This window comes from Eutrigla gurnardus (genome assembly GCF_963514095.1).
Source record: "Eutrigla gurnardus genome assembly, chromosome: 12".
NCBI lineage: Eukaryota > Metazoa > Chordata > Actinopteri > Perciformes > Triglidae > Eutrigla > Eutrigla gurnardus.
The window spans coordinates 6,090,560-6,111,882 of NC_139926.1; the positions used below are offsets into that span (position 1 = coordinate 6,090,560).

General features: G+C 43.9%; 1 protein-coding gene across 4 annotated transcripts; it reads left to right on the forward strand.

The window, feature by feature from the left end:
- Window positions 1-249: 249 nt before the first annotated feature.
- tent5c (terminal nucleotidyltransferase 5C) lies at window positions 250-17,551 on the forward strand. 4 transcript variants are annotated; one of them, XR_014598105.1, is made up of 3 exons: window positions 250-370; window positions 1,195-3,768; window positions 17,168-17,551. XR_014598105.1 is itself a non-coding variant. In XM_084023560.1 (2 exons), the coding sequence occupies exon 2, from the start codon at window positions 1,217-1,219 to the stop codon at window positions 2,366-2,368; it is 1,152 nt and encodes a 383-aa protein (XP_083879686.1). In that variant the 5' UTR covers window positions 250-370; window positions 1,195-1,216; the 3' UTR covers window positions 2,369-5,890. The 4 variants fall into 4 exon arrangements, 1 of the variants encoding a protein (XP_083879686.1); XR_014598106.1 differs by lacking the exon at window positions 17,168-17,551 and adding an exon at window positions 5,250-5,890 and having other exon boundaries at window positions 1,195-4,298; XR_014598107.1 differs by lacking the exon at window positions 17,168-17,551 and adding an exon at window positions 5,250-5,889.
- Window positions 17,552-21,323: the final 3,772 nt, after the last annotated feature.

The following is a 21,323-nucleotide window of genomic DNA, read 5'->3' on the forward strand; positions in this document are numbered from 1 at the left end:
TTATGCCAGTGTGATCTGCCGCCGATGAAAGTTTTGACTTTAAGGGGTAAATATACAAATGTATGCTTTATTTTGACCACACAACTTTACATATGTTGTTAATAGTGTACATTAAAACCTAAAAAGTCACACACTGCGTGGATGGGGAGGACTGTGTCGCGTCACGGCTGTGCATCTGCTTCAGTGGGTCGTGCTTCGGCTTTATAAAACGGGCGTGTCTTTGGTCGCAGAGTGATTCAAATACTGACTTTTCAGCTGCGGTGCTGCATGTGTTTGTCTCCCAGCCGGTCGACTATGTGGAGGTGTCTGTGCGGACCTAACATCTTCTTTTTCCGACTTTGAATGCTTCCACAGCACGCAATTTGGAAACGTATGTACTGCCGCTATCGTCTTGTTTGTTTCTGTCATGGAAAGCGATGTTTTAAAATGTGTCAAAACGAAAATAACGTGTTAAGTTTAGACTCACTAGATTAAAGTTCAGCCATGAGTCGGCACCGGCATCATTCAGTGTATTTTGTCGTACGAGTATTTAAATGGGTTATTCCCGAGGCATGGTACGTGACTTTGGTGATTTCTTAGAGGGATTTGGTCGCCGTATGGATTAATATTGAGGCAACGTTAGTCCACTTTACCTTACATTTGAAAGCCCATTCTTGTCTTTAAATTTAATGTTAGCCGAGTACCTTTACCGGTTAGCTTAAAAGTGAATATGTTGCATTTTGTCGGTATACATTGAAAACAAATAATTACTGATAATGTATTTGTGTAACGCGTGTAACGATACGTTAACTCACTAAATGTATTTAGAAAACACAGGCTTTAGTGTACTTCAGGCTAGTTTAGTGTTTGTGTCTCAATGGTTCTGGAATAAAAGCAGGCTCGCGCGGTGAGCTGTTCTAGAAGCCTCACGCGCTCTGTCCTTAACCGTGTCTGTGTGCGCGCGCATGTGTCGTGCTCGCATTCTGCTGTTCTCGTGCTGAATGGGTCATGACGCTGCCACTGTTTCATTACATAGTTTAAAGCTGGCAAGCCGAAGGCATAGTACTTTTATATGTGATGATTATATTGATATTGTGTTTGACGTCCAGCTGCTGCGAAAGGAAAATGGAGTTTCAAACGGTCTGATTAGTACATCTCGTTTGGTTTGTAACATATCTGAAATCTGACATCCTGTTTTCTCTCCTGCCATCTCAGTTAACCTGAACTTTGTGAGAAAATGGATAACAAGGAGGAATCAAAGAGCTGTTGTGTCAGTGTCCTGACCTGGGAGCAGGTGAGCCGGCTGGATGAAGTCCTGACGGAGGTTGTGCCCGTTCACGGACGAGGCAACTTCCCCACCTTAGAGGTGCGGCTGAAAGACATTGTGGCCCGGGTGCGCTCCCGCCTGGAGCTGAGCGGCATCAGAGTCAAGGACACGCGGCTCAATGGCTCCACTGCCAGCCATGTGCTGGTGCAGGATATCGGCTGGAGCTACAAGGATCTGGATGTCATCTTCAGGGTGGACCTGCCACACGAGGCCGAGTTCAGGCTCATTAAGGACGTGGTGCTGGGTACCCTGCTGGACTTTCTGCCTGAGGGTGTGAACAAAGAGAAAATTACACCCATGACTCTGAGAGAGGCTTACGTCCAGAAGCTGGTGAAGGTCAACACAGAGCAGGACCGCTGGAGCCTCATCTCCCTCTCCAACAACAACGGCCGCAATGTGGAGCTGAAGTTTGTGGATTCGATACGCCGGCAGTTTGAGTTCAGTGTGGACTCTTTTCAGATCGTGCTGGACTCCATGCTTGCCTACTACGATCTGGCACAGGCGCCCATGTCGCAGGCCTTTCACCCCACTGTGAGCGGGGAGAGCGTGTACGGGGACTTCAGCGTGGCACTGAGCCACCTGCGGAACAAGCTCATCGCCACGAAGCGGCCCGAGGAGATCCGAGGTGGCGGCCTGCTGAAATACTGCAATCTGCTGGTGCGGGACTTTCGGGCCGCCAGCGAGGAGGAGTTCAAGGCCCTGGAGCGGTACATGTGTTCCCGCTTCTTCATCGACTTCCCTGACATCGGTGAACAGCAGCGTAAGGTGGAGTCCTACCTCCAGAGCCATTTTATAGGCGAGGAGAAGAGCAAGTACGACTACCTCATGATCCTGCGGCGAGTGGTCAACGAGAGCACGGTGTGCCTCATGGGCCATGAGCGGCGGCAGACCCTCCACCTCATCTCATTGATGGCCTTTAGAGTGCTGGCGGAGCAGAACGCCATTCCAGATGCGTCCTGCGTCACCTGCTACTATCAGCCAGCGCCTTATGTCCGAGACCACAACTTCAGCAACTATTATGTGGCCAACCAGAACATTCCAACATGGTTGCCATGTAACTGACGGAAGTAGTGGAAGGATGTACAAGAGGGCACTGCTGCTGCTTTTGAGAAGAAAGAAGGAATTAATAATAATAAAAAAACTCCCCCCCCCAATATGAGGCAATAAATACAATGTTCCTCTCAAGGCACAATTATATTTAAGTGGGCAATTGTTTTGCTTTGTTTTTTGGAATCCTTTCTCATTCCTCATCTACAGAGTCCTCTAGGTCATTGAATAGAAAGTGATATTTTTAAGTGTTTATATATATTTTTTTCTCATCATGTTTGGTTGTTTCCTGTTTATCAGAACTGCGTTTTGTGCCTTAACTTGCAAGTGTACCCCCCCTCCCAATGGGCTATTTTTTGAAGATGGGGGAGAAGAAAATATTATAGCCTTAAATTAGTTTTTTTCCCCTGAGATTAGATAAAATGTGAAAAGGTAGAAAAAAAATAATAAAATGGAAAAAATAGTATTATTGGGGAAGGGGTAATAAATATAGGTGACAGCCCCCCAAAAAAATCTGCGCACCAGTGTTTAAATGTTGTTCACTGGGATGAGAAGATGGCCGGTACACTTAAAATGTTGTTCACATCAGAAATGAGGGAGAATTGAGAGGAGTCGATTTGTTTTAATCCTTTTTCGACATAAATATATTTTGCAGACATCTACCTAATATGCCGGCAGTGCCTGTGATTTGTAAACAATGTGAGAGGAAATGTGTGTATTTTTATTTTCCACTGTGAATTTCAGTGTAGGGCGAGCCCCCCCCCCCCCCCCTTATCCAGTTTACTCAGCCCTGTACTTTTGAGTCGAGGCCGGCTCTGAGCAGCAGTGAGACAGTTTAGGCTTCAGATGGACGGGCTCCTGTGTGTCTGAGGACTTCTAGTTCCTGTGTTTTTAAGTCTCTTCCAAAGCCTCACCAATGACCTCCAGATGGCACAATCATAGGCTTTTGTGGGAAGCTGACTGACGGGGTCAGTGGACATGGGCCTGTTGAGAGCATGCGGCCAGCATTTTGCCTGGAGTGAGAGCTGGCTGGGAGTCCTGGAGTGACGGCTGACTGGCTGTCCCTTCCCTTAAAAGGAGCATCACATGGTGGACTCACCAGGGTTGTCCCTCATAACCATTGCAGGCTCGCTAGCAGCCCTGAAATGGGATCCTCCTCCTGACGCAGCTCAGCGACTGGCTCTCAAACTATAGGTCGTCTATAATTATCCTCCTTTTTTTTTTTTTTTCCTTGGGGGAGGCATCGTTCAGAGCAGGGAGCTGGGGGCTGCTGTGCCAGCAGCAGGAGCACTGCCACCGTACATGTGTGGGGAACCGAGTCACTTCCTGTCCTCTTATCGGGTGCCTGCTGGAACCGTGCTGCGTTTGAACCCCTTTTGTGGTCATGGGAGCATGGACACCGGGGAGTGCAAATGGTACGTTAAGAGAAATGCCAGTGGGATGCCGCTCCCCTTTCGGACTTGGCGTTTGATGCATCCTGCAAGTTACAACTGACTTGAGTCACAAGGCCTCTGCAATGTGATGGGGTGGCAACGCCCCCCCCGAACTTATGAATTTCTAGCCAAGCCTAATATTAGCTGTTAATTTTCAGCGCTTGCAGTGTGGCCTTGCTAGCAGATGGGCTGCGCTGTATCTGTTGATAGTATCCAGGTTCAAGAGGAGAAAACGTTGCTCATAAACTTTTGTAAGTGAAAACTGATGTCTATTTCCCCTCAGTTCCTAGTAAGCCCTCCCTCACTGCCTTGGTGCTGCTCTCCTCACAGCTGGTGTTTATACCAGATAACCAGCAACACGTCTTATCTGGCTGGACTACAACTGTGGTCTGGTGCTGGCCAGGCAACGTGTTCAGGGTGGTCAGCTTGGCATCTTCTGCAGGTCCCACCCAGGTTCAGGACTTAGCGGCTGAACTTTTGCTTGGGAACTGCCTTAGTCTTTTCAACAACAAGTGAGTTTACACTGTCTCGCTCTGGACCAAAGTTACAACCAGCAACTGAAGCACTTGAGTGCCTTTTTGACTTTTTGGAGAGTGATTTAGCTTTTTAGATGTTTTTTTTTTAATGGTGGTCGGGGAGAAGTATTTTTTTCAGCCCCCTTACACCTCGTGAAATTTATGATACAAGACTGTCATTGTAGCTTATTGGAGAATACATGCATTTCTGGTTGGGGAGCAACATTTACTTTTTTTTTTATTTCATTTTTTTTTTATGTTCCCACTTTTTTTAGTTTGTCTTTTTAGTTTCAGTCCAAACCATACTTTTCCTTGAAACCGATCTGTCTAGTCATTCCTATCACAGTCTTCATTTTCCATTTTCTTGGACTCCCTTCTTTGTCTGTTCCTACAACTTTGGGCCTTGTTGTCACTGGCAGCCAAGATAACCTCAGTTGTGCATTAATATAATTTTGGAATCCAACTGTTCATTTGTTCTGATCTAACCAGACTTAATAGATTTACACACCTGTTTTATTTAATGGACTGCCTAGCATTGTAGCTCCAAAGCAGCAGGGCTACATTTGTTTGTCCCCATCCAACCAAAGCAATACCTAGCAGTGCACTGACGCGCCATACTTTGGCACAGTAGCAGGAGGTCACCCAGCAGAGACCCCATACTAACAGAAGCACTTTAAAGAGGCCTTGTTTTACTCCAAACCCAGCCACCTGAGAGGAATGTAAATAAGCTAATGTGGTGGTCAATTGCTGGAGGGTGTTGAGCTGGTTCTCAGGGACATAATGTGTTTTTGAGAGCTTTGTTTTGTCTCTTTTTTATTTTGGGAGGGTAAATTGGTTTAATTTGCCCTCGACACTGAGACGTCCCCTCCTACTACCTTCATTCTGTGTCTTTTCTTCTCTCTGTATTCATTGTAACTCTCGACTCTCCCCTTCTTACCCAAACTGCAGATCGTGTGTAAGTTGCCTGAATGTGGAGTGAGACAGCAGACTTCAGCTTGCTACAGCCTGACAGCAGCACTGGGTTTTAGCTCTGTTCCTTATCATCACTCAGTAGGTAGTCCCTTCTTTATTTAGTGCTAACTGCTGGATTTATCACCACACTCTTAACCTTAACACAATCTCTGCCTTGTTTGAAAGCCAGGGGACAACACGTTGATGTAGTGCTTTTAAAGTCCATTTGAGGGAATAGTTGCACCAAATCTCAATCATTCCCTGGTTTGTTTATCCCCTCATGATGAATTGGTTTATATAAGCTTGAAGCCACTTTCAAAAGCAGCAGCCCAGTAATGCTGCTGCTGCTGCTGCTGTCACAGGCGTGGGGGGGAAGTCTGCTGAGCAAGGTGAGGACTAGTGCCTTCTGCGGCGTTTTGTTGACATCACTCACTGGAAGTAGTTTTGAGTGATGTCAAAGAAGATGCAACCAAAAAAAGAAATGTGCATTTTCTAGTCAGTTGATGATGAACCCAGCCTGCAATGTAAATCTGGTGTGTGTGTGTGTGTGTGTGTGTGTGTGTGTGTGTGTGTGTGTGTGTGTGTGTGTGTGTGTGTGTGTGTGTGTGTGTGTGTGTGTGTGTGTGTGTGTGTGTGTGTGTGTGTGTGTGTGTGTGTGTGTGTGTGTGTGTGTGTGTGTGTGTGTGTGTGTGTGTGTGTGTGTGTGTGTGTGTGTGTGTGTGTGTGTGTGTGTGTGTGTGTGTGTGTGTGTGTGTGTGTGTGTGTGTGTGTGTGTGTGTGTGTGTGTGTGTGTGTGTGTGTGTGTGTGTGTGTGTGTGTGTGTGTGTGTGTGTGTGTGTGTGTGTGTGTGTGTGTGTGTGTGTGTGTGTGTGTGTGTGTGTGTGTGTGTGTGTGTGTGTGTGTGTGTGTGTGTGTGTGTGTGTGTGTGTGTGTGTGTGTGTGTGTGTGTGTGTGTGTGTGTGTGTGTGTGTGTGTGTGTGTGTGTGTGTGTGTGTGTGTGTGTGTGTGTGTGTGTGTGTGTGTGTGTGTGTGTGTGTGTGTGTGTGTGTGTGTGTGTGTGTGTGTGTGTGTGTGTGTGTGTGTGTGTGTGTGTGTGTGTGTGTGTGTGTGTGTGTGTGTGTGTGTGTGTGTGTGTGTGTGTGTGTGTGTGTGTGTGTGTGTGTGTGTGTGTGTGTGTGTGTGTGTGTGTGTGTGTGTGTGTGTGTGTGTGTGTGTGTGTGTGTGTGTGTGTGTGTGTGTGTGTGTGTGTGTGTGTGTGTGTGTGTGTGTGTGTGTGTGTGTGTGTGTGTGTGTGTGTGTGTGTGTGTGTGTGTGTGTGTGTGTGTCCAACCTGCCTTCATGTGTTTACGGTTGTTTTCCCTGATGAAAATGTGTCACCCCCCCCCCCCCCAGATGACAGTGGGGTGCAGCAGGGCTCATGCCAAATTTTGTCCTTTATCAGGGTTGATCATCTATGTATGAACTTTCTGTGAAGGATGACGTGGAGGTTAAAGAGAGAAAAAAAAAAAAAAAAAAGGATGAAGTGTATTTTGCCCTTTTCTATTTCTGGTCCCCACTTTTTTTTCTGCTGTAAACTTCTTATTGATGCCGTAGCTTCTCTCCCCCCCTTTCTGTCCTTCCTCTTGTTTGGGCTTTTGTTCATGAGTACAGTGTGTTTTCTAATCATGACGCCTGTAGATGTATTCTTTGCTGGGGGGATGTGGAGGAAGCTGTGGATTAGATACTTAGTGGTTATGCTTGTCTGAAGTACAAGTCTTACCGTTGGAATGTGACGGAGACTCTCCGACACTTTTCTATGACGTTTTTTTTTTTTTTTTTTGCAGCAGATTTGTGTTTACGTTAATGCGTGAAAGTGTGTGTGCTTGTTCGCATGCGTGTATGAAGGGATGCCTGTTGCAAAGTTTAAAAGGGGGGGATATGAAATTTGTCGCACTATATATATATTTTTTGAAATAGTTAATGCAAAATAGCTTTTTTGTCAGCTTCGTGATTGTGACGATGAGTTTGATGGTTACAACCATTATGCTATTTCATTTTTCAGGACTTTTACCTCACTTGAGTTTTTCCTTTTGAATGGAAATGTAAATGTACAACAGGAAGATGTTTGAAGAGGGGAAAAATGAATAAAGAGTATTAAATGCAATCTGTTTCAGCTGTATTTGTTGACGAAAATCTCACATGTCAAGCGAGCTGTGTCCATGATGGATTTATCCAAACTAACATTTCAAGAGGTTCATGTGTAAACATTTATTTTATGGCAGGTAATACTGTATTGTTGCGTTTAAACTCAACTGCACTTCCAACGGTTAACTGCCGGACATTTGCAGCATATGACCAATCACAAACATGGTCAGGTTTACCGTCAGCAGAGCGGCATGTTTTACAGAATATTACACTAATAAGAAGTTAAACACATTTGCAGGATAAAAGCAACAGAGTTTAAAAATGTAATTCTAGATCTGACTATTGTTTCTCTGAAGCAGCACACCCGGTGGTGTGAATCTGGCTGGGAGCAAATAAAAAAAAAAGTGTGAATATAATATTCAAAGCAGTAATGTGGTCATGATTTTGTACTAGTTGATCTCTCTGGAACAGGTCAGGTGTGCAGCACAAGTTACCATGGTGATCTCCGGTAAGACTTAAACCTTGCTGAGCACAAATCCTGCTACATAGTACTAAAGGGATCAAGTCCACCTTCTTGGTTAAGGTATTTAATTTTGTCCACAGAATAAAATACTACTTAAAATCACCTTTATTTATGGGATCGGCTCCAGCCCCACCGCGACCCTGAATACAGGATAAGCGGTAGACGATGGATGGATGGATGGACCTCTATTTATCATGAGTATTCGTGGATTTAGGGAAACAATGTTTATTCCATTTTCACATTAAAATAAAAGGCGCTGCTTTCCACGGTGTGCTACCTGCAAATTAACACATTTTTAGCATTCAAAGAATGGAGACAAAATAAGTGTTTTCTTCTCAGAGATTTTTGTCTCACCTGTCAAAACGAGTCCTATTCAGCGTGTTACTCTTCTAGTCTGGACTGCTGCCGCAAAACGCTTCCTTTTGTTGTGTTTGCAAGTGAAGTAGCCTTTTTGTTGTTTTTGTGAGCCTTTTCACATTGAAAGTGTTCACGCTGCGAGCAGAGCGTGTGGGACATTCCAATGTGAAACTGCAGCAATAAATCAGCAGGACAAATGAAGGCAAATACAATACGGGCTCAATAAAAGGGACGAGAGTACACAGCAGCAGGGATATCCTGAAGATTAGGACACCGTAGATTGCAGGAGTAGGAACTGTGACGGGTCAAGTGTGTTTGAGATTGCTCCATCCTAAATGTCCGTATGCGTATAAGAAATAAAAGCTCTGTCGGCAGTTTTCATGAGCTCTATTTCTTCCATAGAAAGTGGCGATGGAGGTAAGTGAGTCTTTTTCTCTTGAATAAATAACCCTCAGGTCTTGCTTGGTGATATTCTGTTTATGTGACAGTAAAATTGTTCATTCATAACAAACATTAACTTAATTGCTTTACTGTAGTCAGATTATGAGGCAATGGGCAATATTTATTAAGCCTTTTTTTCTGGTCATTTTGTGTCTTTTTTTATTAATTTGGGGTCTATTTGTTTTGGCCTTTATGTTGTTGTTTGGGTCTGTAGTGTTTTCGTTTCATTGTGATCATTTTGAGTCTCTTCCTGGTTGGTTCATGTCTTTTCCAGGGACATTTTGTAGGTGAAAGCAAGGGGCCCCCTAAAACTGGCCCCTCACACTGGCCCCTGACACTGGCGCCCTGACACTGGGCCCCTAACCCTGGGTTCCTGACACTGGGCCCCTGACACTGACCACCTGACACTGGGCCCCTTACACTGACCCCCTGACACTGGGCCCCTGACACTGACCCCCTGACACTGACCCCCTGACACTGACCCCCTGACACTGGCCCCTGACCCTGGGCCCCTGACACTGGGCCCCTTACACTGGGCCCCTAACCCTGGGTTCCTGACACTGACCCCCTGACACTGGGCCCCTGACACTGACCCCCTGACACTGGGCCCCTTACACTGGGCCCCTAACCCTGGGTTCCTGACACTGGGCCCCTAACCCTAGGTTCCTGACACTGGGCCCCTGACACTGGGCCCCTGACACTGGGCCCCTGACACTGGGCCCCTGACACTGACCCCCTGACACTGGCCCCTGACACTGACCCCCTGACACTGGCCCCTGACCCTGGGCCCCTGCACCTGTACCTGGTAGGCACATTCAGTAATCCATCTATGGCCGTCATGAATATGAATATTTTATGTTTGAATAAGCTTACAGAAATGATTTTTTTCAAATCTTTTTATTACATTTTTGCAGACATCACAGAGTAATTTACAACGAATTACAGCGTCTGTATAGAAAGCAGAAGGAAAGCCCTATAAGAGTCCCTCTAACCCACTCTCCTGACTCTCCTTCAGTCTTGTGTGCATCCTGATGACGACTTTAACCGGAGACGTTTTTCATCTCCATCACCGGGGAAGCAGTTAGTGGCCAATCAGTCAGCTCAGCACTCAGAACCTTAACTGATCTGGTCTGAGTTCAGTGGAAAGCACTCTCTCCCTGTGCCAGGGTGTTTATGCAGTAATGAAGCCTGTGCGTTATGGACAGGAGTACTTCAAAGCATTAAGCCTGTGGCCCTTCAGCCTCACCATACATGTGCATGAACAAGAAAGGCTACGCTGCGACTCCTCATGTGCGTTTTTGTTATTATTAGTTCCACCTTGTTTTGCTTGCTGTGAAAGTAAGATTGTGTGGTTGACCGTGCGTTTTTTCCCTTATCAGACGCTCGTGTTGAGTTATGGCGTGCACCAGAGGATGGTGCACCATCAATACTCGTTATCTGTCATGTCAGACAGGGCGCCGCCCCGGCCCTCCCTCCCTCCCATCCTGAGTCACTAGCTGCCATTCATAAAACGTATTGACTTATCTCCTATCTAGTATGACTCACCATGTGCGGCAGCAATGCCCTCAGCAACCTCACTTTCCATCCGCCTCCTCCTCCCGATGCTTCTTTACAGGCCATATGAACCTTTTACTCTTTCATCCATGACGCACTTTATCCCTCCTCCTCCTCCACCTCCTCCTGTCTCCACTGTGCTTTATGGCTTCATATGAACAGAGCTGTGAACAATCCTCTCCTCCTCAATCCTCTAGAGTTCCCTCTTTATTGTGAAATGCAATGCATATCTGCTTTGTTGTTGACTGTGCATCTGACGTACAAAGTTGACTTAAATAATTGAAATGCTTGCACCAAGCCTTTTCAGGCTCCTTAAACAACGCCGCAGCATGGATGCTTCACCTGATAACAAACAGCAGTCTTTTCTCTCTTGCAAAGCAGCACCTGGCCCATCAGTCAGCCACACTGTGTTTATGAAACTGCAGCCCTCAGAGCCACAGCATGCTACTTTTTTCTTTGTCACACCAACATCAGCAGGTGAACCTTCAGACCCCGACTATGGTCTGATTCCTGTTTGGTGGGTCATGTAATGAAATGTTTCCCATTTTCATTCTGATAATGGAAATAAGGATATTCTAGTCTGACAGACCTATTGGCTCTGGAAGATCCACAGTAGATGCAGTCAGATTTGAAATATATTTCAGGAAAAAAAAGTACTTTTGTTACGTGAGTAAAGTCTGGAAGTTACGTAACAAAAGATGGTAAAATAACTCATCGCTGTCTATTTATCTGCTGTGAGGTTGGCGAGAGCCCAAACTGCTGTTCTTATGCCTATTACCTCAAAAAGACAACACAACTCAGCCTGTGTATAAAGTATGCTCCTATTTGTACACATCTCATTTCCTTTTATTGAGTTGGCACCTTTTCTCAGTCCCAGTTAAGAGACTCGTTTCCTGAGTTTCAGAGGCAGAACCAGTGAGGTGGCAACTGGCCTCCATGAGGGAGTTTCACAGCCTCGACAAAACAACACAACCTCCCTTCCCCTGTACACACACACACACACACACACACACACACACACACACACACACACACACACACACACACACACACACACAAACCCCATCCAGCAGTGTCCATGTCAAACAATGCAGGATTTCTGGAAAAATACTGATACAAGTATGCAGCGAGACAATGGAGAGTTAACACAGAGCAGAGAGCAACGCCACCATGCCTCTCTATGTTCACACACCTGCCACTGGGCTCTGAATAGAGAGCTGCAGGGTCGACCAACAGGAAAGGAGCATTGCCTCGACTGAATGTTTCTATTGGTACTTCAGTATGTGTAACAATAAACAGTAGACGGGGCTGAAGGGACAGCAGCGCCTCACAAACGACATCTCCACACGGATTGTTTGTTCATCCCAAACATACATTTCCTGAGTGCATGCAGGAACTGATATCTTCTATTAGAATTGAGTTTGTTCCTATAAAACCACAGGAGAAAGAAAGAAAAACCCTCACAGACTTTGATTATGACGTGTGCAGCAGCTGTATTTATAGAGTGGGAGTTTTTCTGTTTCACAATGTCCGCTGCTTTTTGACTGTGGGGGGCAGAATGAAGTTACCCTGATTAGTAATAACCAGAACTGAGTGTGTTCCAGAAATGGTCATGATAACCATGAAGCTATATTGAGTCACGTTCTCTCAAATCTGTGTGAAACGGTTGCGACTGTGCCGGCCCTCGGCCCCTGGGGCCCAGGCTGGATCAATTAACCCCTGATTTGGGGGCTGACATGCAGTACAGGAGATTCCTCATCAGCATCCATGCGAGTGATCCAGGAGTAACGAGCTGTTGGAGCGATGGCATGTTTCCTGGGGTGATGATGTTTTTGCTGATTGTGTGATTTATTCGTTCATGTGAGTCAGATAGTGAGTTGCAGAGCAGATGAGTGTGTTGACCAAGCTGCCCACTCACGTCTGGTTCTGCTGGCCGAGGATCAGCTGCTGTTACATCACACGCCCTTTTCACTGCTCCTGCTTGTTGTGATACTACTTTATATTTCTACTCCACAATGTCTCAGAAGGAAATATTGTACTCCCCAACACTCGTTCCTTATTACATCCTTATTCGTTTATTCATTCAGGCTCATTTTTATTTGATATATTTACTTACTTTGTAAAGTGATATTAACCCAAAATATGAATAAATCAGAAAATGATGATGTAATATTGTATGTATATGATATTGTAATTAAAATGATCCCAACCTACCAACATTAAATGATGAACACCCATCACTAATTATAATTCAATGCTAATTATAATTATGCGTGGGTCTGCATCTTTTACTTTTGATACTTTAAGTATATTTTTCAATTTTTTTTTTAAAGTTTACTTGTTTTTTTTAAAGCATGACTGTTAAATACAGGAGTGTTTTTACAATTTGCTACTTTTACTTAAAGGCGCCCATATCCGGGGGTCTGGGTGATTCATATTGGCAGGGTTTTCCTGCCAATATGCGGAGCAGCCCAGCGTGTTTGTGTCGCACCTCATTAGCCGTTTGGTATGAACATAAAAACAATGTGGAGAGCATCTGGGCGAGCTAATGCATGGGGGAGGGGGAGATGATAAGAATGTTCACGTCCAAGTCATTTGTGTGTCGATCATAATCCTTTTCTCTAATAAAACATTTTCCCAAACTATTTTTTTATTTACAGAATATGATTTATAAGGAAACATTTTTCAAGATTTTCCAGAAGAATGAATGCTCAGATGAAGGCTCTGAGCTCACAAGCCAATAAGTGGACACAAGCACTGATTCTGTTAAACGTTAGATGTTACTCACGTCACCTGTCTAAAAGAATTGCTTGTTAAGCATCGGCTCTCATCTTGCCAAAGTCATGCCAGTACTCTTATTTGGTTTATTTCTTTATTTAGCTTATTTTTTGTTGCCACAGAACATGGTTTCTCGCCTGGAGCTCTGTGGTTACTGGCAAGCCTAGAGGTAGAAATTAACGTGCTCATTGAAGTAGATGTCTCTGCAACACAATATAAACACGCCAACACTGTAACCTTCACATTCCACCCATCATGTTGTTTTAAACTAAATGTAAAACTACAACTTCCACCGGTGCCTTCATGACCTTTGGTGGTACTGATGGTGGCCAACATGCTGGGCACCATCAGTAATCTTACATTATATCTGCCAGGTTTCGGGCAAGGAGGGAGGACTCAGATGCAGAGGCAGTGTAGATGGTCTTTATTCCAAAAAACTCAAAAGGTGGCAAACGTACAAAACAAAAGATCAAGGAAAAATAGACTAACTCTAAAAACTTAAACTACAAACAAAAGATCACTCCACAGGGAGGAAAACATGACTGCAAAAATACCAGCTTAACTTGGATTTCTTTGATGACTGTGAATCGGTGTAGGCTCATGACAAGACGAGAGACGTAAGACGAACTGGCACAAGACAAGGGGAGACGCAGACTTAAATACACAGAGGGTTAATGAGCAATAGGTGACAACAATCAGGGATCGGGGATGACATCAGACCAGGGAACACAGGAAGGGCAAGTGACCTGAAACGAGAGGGGAGTTATTTTCAAAATAAAACAGGAAATGACAAGACAAAAAGCAAGACGAGATATTACCTCACCGGCGTGACAATGTCCTGGTTTTGATATGCAACATCACTGAACATACAATAAAAAAACTGCAACAGTGTTCCTTAACATAGACTCTCAGTCTCCTGAACCTTCCTGGAGGCATGAACACTATTCTACCCACAGACATTCTCCCATTTGGTGTTTGGATGCTGAGAACGGAGAGCACCGAGTCGATTAGCTGGTCTGAGATCCGCTGATAGTGAAGCATTCAGTTTTCAGTTAGTTGTTTTTGTTTTGTCTGTTTCTCAGCAGGATTATAGAAAAATTACTGGCCTAATCTTTACATCATGTCATGGTGAGGAGGAGAATGCCTTTAACTAGTTGTGGCTCATTCACTTGGCCACGAACTGCAGTTACTCTGCATTTGTGCTGCCCCAATTCTCCTGCAGGTGCAGGAACAGTGTTCACCTTCTGTGTGAGAAGAGCAGCTGGTGTGAGTATGAATGAGTCATCGGGATCAGTTGTCACAGCGACAAGGATCTGTTTGTGGTACTGTCTGATGAGTAAGGTTGCAATGTGATGTTTACCAGGAATAATCAGAGGAGTCTTCTCACTCTGATCGAGGCTTGAATGCTGTAGACGACCACCAACTCGCAGGAGGCCCTGAGTATCAATGAAGGGATCCAGAATTTTGAGACGACTGCTTTTATGGATCTCCATATGCCTCTGGATACATTTGATGGCTTAATTGTAGACTTCCTCTTGAACTGCTTGAACAATGATGGCTGGTGCTCAACTGCCAGCCCTTACAAGAGCTGTTCTTCAAGGTTGAGTTGAAAAGACGTGCTATGTGTACGAGGCGAGCAACAGCACAAGTAGTACGCTTCCAAGTAGAGTATCTGGAAGATCGCTGGTTACCAAGCTGGAGGTGCTGTCAGAGCTGCAGGAACAGAACGAGTTGTGTGGTCTGCAGGGTTCTGGTCTGTTGGAACATAGTGCCACTGGTCTGGAGAAGAGGATCTACTAATTTGAAGCACTCGGTTACTGACGTAGACATAAAAAAGTCTGGTTTCGTTATGAATGTGACCCAAAACCACCTTGCTGTCTGAATGGTAGGTTACAACACCAAGCTGGAGATCTAATTCAGCTAAGACTAGGTCTGCTGACTCAACGGCGAGTACTGCTGTGCAAAGCTCGATTCATGCTATTGTGTGATCTGTAACTTTGAGATATGCCACTGTGGTAATAGCTCTAGTTGAAGCATCACAAAAGACACATAACTCTGTCTGGCAGCTGCTGAAGCTGACTTTTCAATGTCAGATCTGGGAATGGAAAGATTGGATAGATCTGATAATGAAGCTCTCCATGATGTTCAGGCTTCCTCCATTTCTTGAGGCAATGGCACGTCCCAGTCCCCATTCTCTATGATGATTTCTCTCAAGATAGCCTAGTTTCACCTCATCAGAGGCACTGAAGAGGAAACGGTCTCCTTGTAGATCCCAATTGAGTCCAAAACTGCGTTGCACTGGCAGCATGTCTGCATCAAGACTACACAACCTTGTTGTTTGCTGCAACCGTGTGCAGCCTCAGGTTTGATTGAGAGAGAATGGCTTGTGTCTTATTTAGCAGGTTGAAAGCAGCTTCCACTGTCAGCAAAGACTTCAGGCCATCATGGACATAGAAGTCACGCATCACAAAGTGCTTAACATCAGGGTCGATGTGAAACTTGCTGACCTGAACAGACTGGTGTAGGACGTGAATAGCCATGAATAGCCACTGGTGGTGAGGGACTATTACCAAAGACGTTGACCCTCATGTGACCCTCAACAATGTTTTTGGAGAGGTCATTGTCCTGGATCCAAAGGAACTGTAAGAAGTTGCTGTCTTCTTCTCTCACCAAAAAGCAATAAAACATTTGTTTGTCTGCTGTAAAGGCAATTGCTTCCTTCCTGAACCAGATGAGCACTATAGGGACCACCTGCTAGGTGGTCCCTATAGTGGGTGGGGTCCAGAGTGAAGAGGTGCAGGTCCAGAGTGAAGTGCTGTGTTATGTCTTTCACTTTTACACTCAGAACGTTGGACTTTAAATGAGGAGGAGCAGACGTTAATCTCCTTTAAGGAACTCCTCGGCTCTTCGGTGTGTTTGCCTCTGAATGCAGGACACTTGTATAGAGGGTGGGGTTTTCTATGGATGGGACATAATTTATCACAGTCATCGGATTTTGTTGTGAAGTCACCAGTGTTTGAAATAGGTCTCCTTTAACTTTGGCTGACTGAAGCTCCATGAGTAGATCATTAAACTTCGTTAGTTTGGAATAATCTCGGTTTGTTATTCTTGGTGTCAATTTGTTTGAAGAGAGCATCTTCTTTCACTTCTGCCAAGCCATAACTTCGAGCCTGTCCCGTATCATCTCCAATCCTGCTTGATTGATTGTTTTGCTCTTATCTGTTCCACATGTTCTGCTGACTCTTTGCCGAGCCACTTTAACAGAAGATCCATCTCCTCGTCTGGTGTCAGGTCCAAACCGTCCGTGGTGGTCTGAAAGGAACGTTTCCAGGCTCTATAGTTCTGGGGTTTGTCATTAAAACGAATTAATCACGACAAGCAATGTATTCTGCAAAGTCATCCATGTTGGAGCCATCATTGTTGTCGTTGACATAGGATGAGTGCGAGGGGAGGACTATTGTCATTTTGAGGTCTGAAATGCTGAATGGAAGTAGCACGGTCATTGCCAAACCTAACTGTGCGTGGCTCATGAACACACTCATCTTCATAGATGTGAGGCTGCTGTGAGGGAAGATGAGATGATTGAGAGGCCGTGTTACGGTACGGTTTTGGAAGACGCATTTTACTTCAGGGTTGAGATGTGAATGTGCGAGGCCGTTGTTCAGGGCTGACTCTTGTTGCTGGGACGTGTGCGTTACGTGCCTGGAGTTCCAGCTTTCATTCTTCAGCTTGGTCAGCAACACATTGTTCAATACGTTGGGTGAACTCTGCACTCAACTTACAACTGTGTTTCTCACAGTGGAGCTCTTTCTCCACATCAAGACATCGTTTCTTGGTCCACAGGTTTATTGCTGTACAGAAAGGTGAACCTGAACATACAAGAAATATGACTCTGTATTAATATCAATGTAAATACACAGTAAGCAATGGAAATATACTGGCTAAGTTACCAATATGCATTAAAGTCATATGTTTTCACAGTGTTCCTATATTAACGTATTTATAACATTTTAACCACAAATGAGCTGCATCAATTATATTCAAATATATCATGAATTATTTATTTACTTATATTTATTTACTATATTTATCATGTATATCCTGACACAGTAACTCAAAGCACCTGTACCGTTTGCAGGTGAGAGCTGGAAGCTGTCAACGTCCACGGCTCTCCTTCTGCTCTGCAAATGCTGCCACTGCATCACCGCTCTGAGTCAGATTCCCGACCATCAGAGCTGCTTGCTTCGCTTTGATCAGCCGCACAGCAATGACTGTACTCCCACAGACGCGTCCGCCTGCCTCTGCAGGATTACCGAAGTGCAAAGAAGCCAAGCGTTTTATTCTTTTCTACACAAGTGAAATTTAACTGGGTTTATTTCAAGAAAGAGATTAGAAGATGAATGTAGGTTAGAAGAGATTGATTCCAATCTATTGTTCAAAAAAGTCATTTCAAGCCCATATGTTGTGCTAGTATTTTCTCTTTTATCCTTTGGAGTTGCACTTATCACAATTTAAAGTGAGATAAGTATGTATATTGATATTGCGTTGTAACCCTTTTAATAAAGCAAATGTCTCTTGCAACTGCTCACATGAAAAAATGCTTTGTGTAGTTTTTATTACAATCTTAAAAATGTTGTCTTAATGGGTGTTACCAATGACCAGCCAATTCACATGGGCCTCATCTATTACAGTTTTTCTCGATTGCTAAGACACATTTCTTGAAAGCTGCTCTCCTTTTCTCTAAACTGTGAACACATAACCCAATTTTCAAGCTACATTCACAAAACCTCAGACTCTTCTTGCAAAACCAAACTTTCAACTCAAAACAGTTTAATCGGTGCTCAAAACTGAACTATGTTGTCAAATCGTGCCCCGAGTCAATCAAAATTAAAAACACTACAGAGCAGTCACTAAACACTACGTAGAAAAATAGAAAACACAATGCTCAGGACATGAAGCTGTAGAAATAAATGTTTATTGTTCACTGTAGGCTAAATGCATGTTGCAAAACAAAAAACCTGTTTATTTAGCACTTGTACATAGTAAAAAATAAAAGTACCAAAAACAGAAATCCTGTGCACGTAGCACTTGTACAGTAGAAAAACAAACAGAAATCTTGAGCATTTCGCACTTGTATACAGTAAGCCTACGTAAACATAAAGTACAAAATTATACATGGAATACTAGGCCTACAAACAGTTAGACTAACCCTCCATTACAATACTACAGTACATTGGCACAGTGATGTACTGAAACATATTTACTTACAGTATACTGTGGTACAGTATATAGTATAGTCATACAGTAATTGCTGTCAACATTTACATACTATAATGTCAAAAAAGGTAATTTCTTCTCTAAATCTCTAAATTTCTTCTCTAAATCTTGGGATTATGGTGGACACCGTGAATCTACTGATGTTTGGTTGTACCCTTTGTCCGGCCTCCCTCATGCTCATACCATGGACAAGAACATGGTCAATCACAGTAGCTCTGATTTCATCAGATATTACTGTTCTTTGTTTTCGCTGACCACCTCGACCACCTCTCACACGAACTCCTCCTCTCAGATTTCTATCCATTGTAGTGCCTCACAAACCAGTGCTCTCTGAATATATGTTCCCTCACATCGTTAGCCACAAGTGTGATCAATTTTGAGTTGTTGTGTTCAACCAGTGACACCTGTGCTTTACTTGTGTTTGACTTTTGCCACCTGTGCTCACCATTATGCAACACAGGTGCATCACAATGAAAATGTGTTGGCAAGTTGTGTCTAAACAGGTGAAAAGTGCTTATGGTTTTGCCAAAAGAGTGACTGATTCAATCAGTGGGTTCAGGCAACGGAGCATTTGGTTCAGACAATAGGGTTTAGTGTTTTAGCAATCGAGAAAAACTGTAATTGTGGATTTGTAGACATTTGATAAAATGGTAGTTGTTTCCCTCTCATCAGTAAAACAGAACGTACGCTTGCCGTTCATATCAGATTCAATGTTCAAAGTAGACTGCAATTATCAGAACAATACGAAGGTTAAGGCTTCCTCGAGTGGCTCAAAGGTGAACTGCAGATAGAAATGTTACAGTTTTTCTCGATTGTTTACACACATTTTCTGAAAGCATGCCTCATACTCTCAGAACTCTACACACAAATCAAAAAACACACACAATGGGCAAAACCCCTCAATTCTCCTGCAAAATGAAACTTTACATTCAAAACAATGTTATTTCTTCTCAAAATGGTATTTTGTTTTCAAATGACACACAAACCATCATATGAATAGACATTTATAAGAACCAGTTGAACACTGATGTGCTCAATGTAAAACACGATGAACACTTCTTCCCCATTTGCCATAATGACTTAGGCCTTTTTTTGTTCAGTGTTACACTCACTACAGACAGTACCTAAATGTGTTGTAAAATTTTTTAGAATATTGTTTTTATATATTTTATTTTTCCCACAAGAATACTGTAATGTATACAGTTTTCATCCCAACCAACACAAAGTTGCATATACAGTGTTCTACATACAAAACCAGAAGAAATGACTATATACAGTTACAAAAAAAACAACAACATCCTCTCTTCTGTTTCGGTCTGGCCACAGCACCTCATCCACATCATAGGCAATGCAAGCGATGGCCGAGCAGCGGGGGAAATATCACCTAGCATGGCAAATCCATGCTAGGCTCCTCCTCGTCTCTCACTCCTCTGGCTCTGCCTCTGTTGCCAATGTTGGCATCCATTGCGCCAAAACAGAAGAGCTCACCTGTTGCACTTTTATGCTAATGCTCTGATTGCAAATTGTAAAACTGTGTTGCAGGTGTTTTCCCATGTGATGAGTCAGTGTGCTTAGTAGGGAAATTAACTTTAGAATTTTGAATGGCAGTGTGTTCCTTGTGAAAACAAGAGATTTTCTTCATGAAAATTGTGCCAAATGCAGAGAATTGTGTGTAGTGTTTTGAAAAAAGTGTGTTTTAAAACTGCAATTTGAGTGTAAAGCAAGAATTGTGCTTGCAGTTTAGCAGAGCTAGTTTAGGGTGTTGGTGCATGAGTTACATGTTGTGGTCATTGTGTCTCAAGTACCAGTATTTGTGTGTAAACAATTGAGAAAAACTGTAACTGACAGACTATGGAAGGAATTCTGCAAATGTGTTTTACCCTAATAAAACCTCCTGCAAAAAACCTGCAGGTCAAAACTAATCTTTGTCTCAAGTAAAGGTATGATGTTCTTTACATCAGTACAGTTACTTACTATTATACTACGTTGCCAAACGTCTGTGGACATTCAAATATTACAGCCACACGTGGTGTTGATATGTAGTTCGAACTGACCCAACTCTTGTGGGGAGAAAAAAAAACTATTGGCACAAAGTTAGAAACACACTATTGTCTAAAGATATTTCTGTACAGTAAAAATATCAGATGTCCCTTGATTGAAACCAATCAGACCAACGGTATGTGGAACAATACAAAATGTGTCCTTCCAGATGAGTCTGAAGCAATATTTAACCCTAGTTTGAAGATCAAGCTCACTGTCCTGAGATCAGTTACACAATCAGTGTTACATGCAAATGTGCAAAGCAGCTCCACCTAAGAACTACATTTACATTTAGAGCCATCAAACCCTCAACGTCCGTGCAGTGTGTCCACCTCCTGGACTTTGTCCTGTGAAGGAAACAAGTTGAGCAGCTTGTGCAAACTGTCTACACTTCTCAGGAATCAAGCAAGCTGTGCAAACATCCCCCCGCACCATGAAGCCCCAGAGTGTCGTATATGGGAGGACAGCAAGGTCCCGAGAAACAGGTGATGGGTGGTGTGTGGAGGCCGAGCGAGGGGTGACCGACCTGTGGCTGAAACAGAGAATAGAAAGAGAGAGAGAGAGAGAGAGAGAGAGAGAGAGAGAGGATACAGCATGTTTTCGTGTACCTTTCCACGCACCGATGGCTTGTTTCCCAGAAGGATTCGCAATGAACGCCTCCACCACACACACACACACACACACACACACACACACACACACACACACGCACACACACGCACACACACACACACACACACACACACACACACACACACACACACACACACACACACACGCGCACACACACACACACACACACACATGGATTACTCGACAGGCCTACTTGGCCCAGCTAACCAAAGAGTCAGTGTCAAACAACTGCAAAGATCCTGCAAAGAAATGCAAAATAACTACTTAAAGAGACAAAGAGACACAAAATAACGAGTGTGTCTTATTCCTGCGTAGGATATATGGTGGGACTTTTTACATGTTGT

Excerpts from the sequence above, each read along its gene's own strand:
- tent5c (XM_084023560.1), top strand. The coding sequence starts at position 1,217 with ATGGATAACAAGGAGGAATCAAAGAGCTGTTGTGTCAGTGTCCTGACC.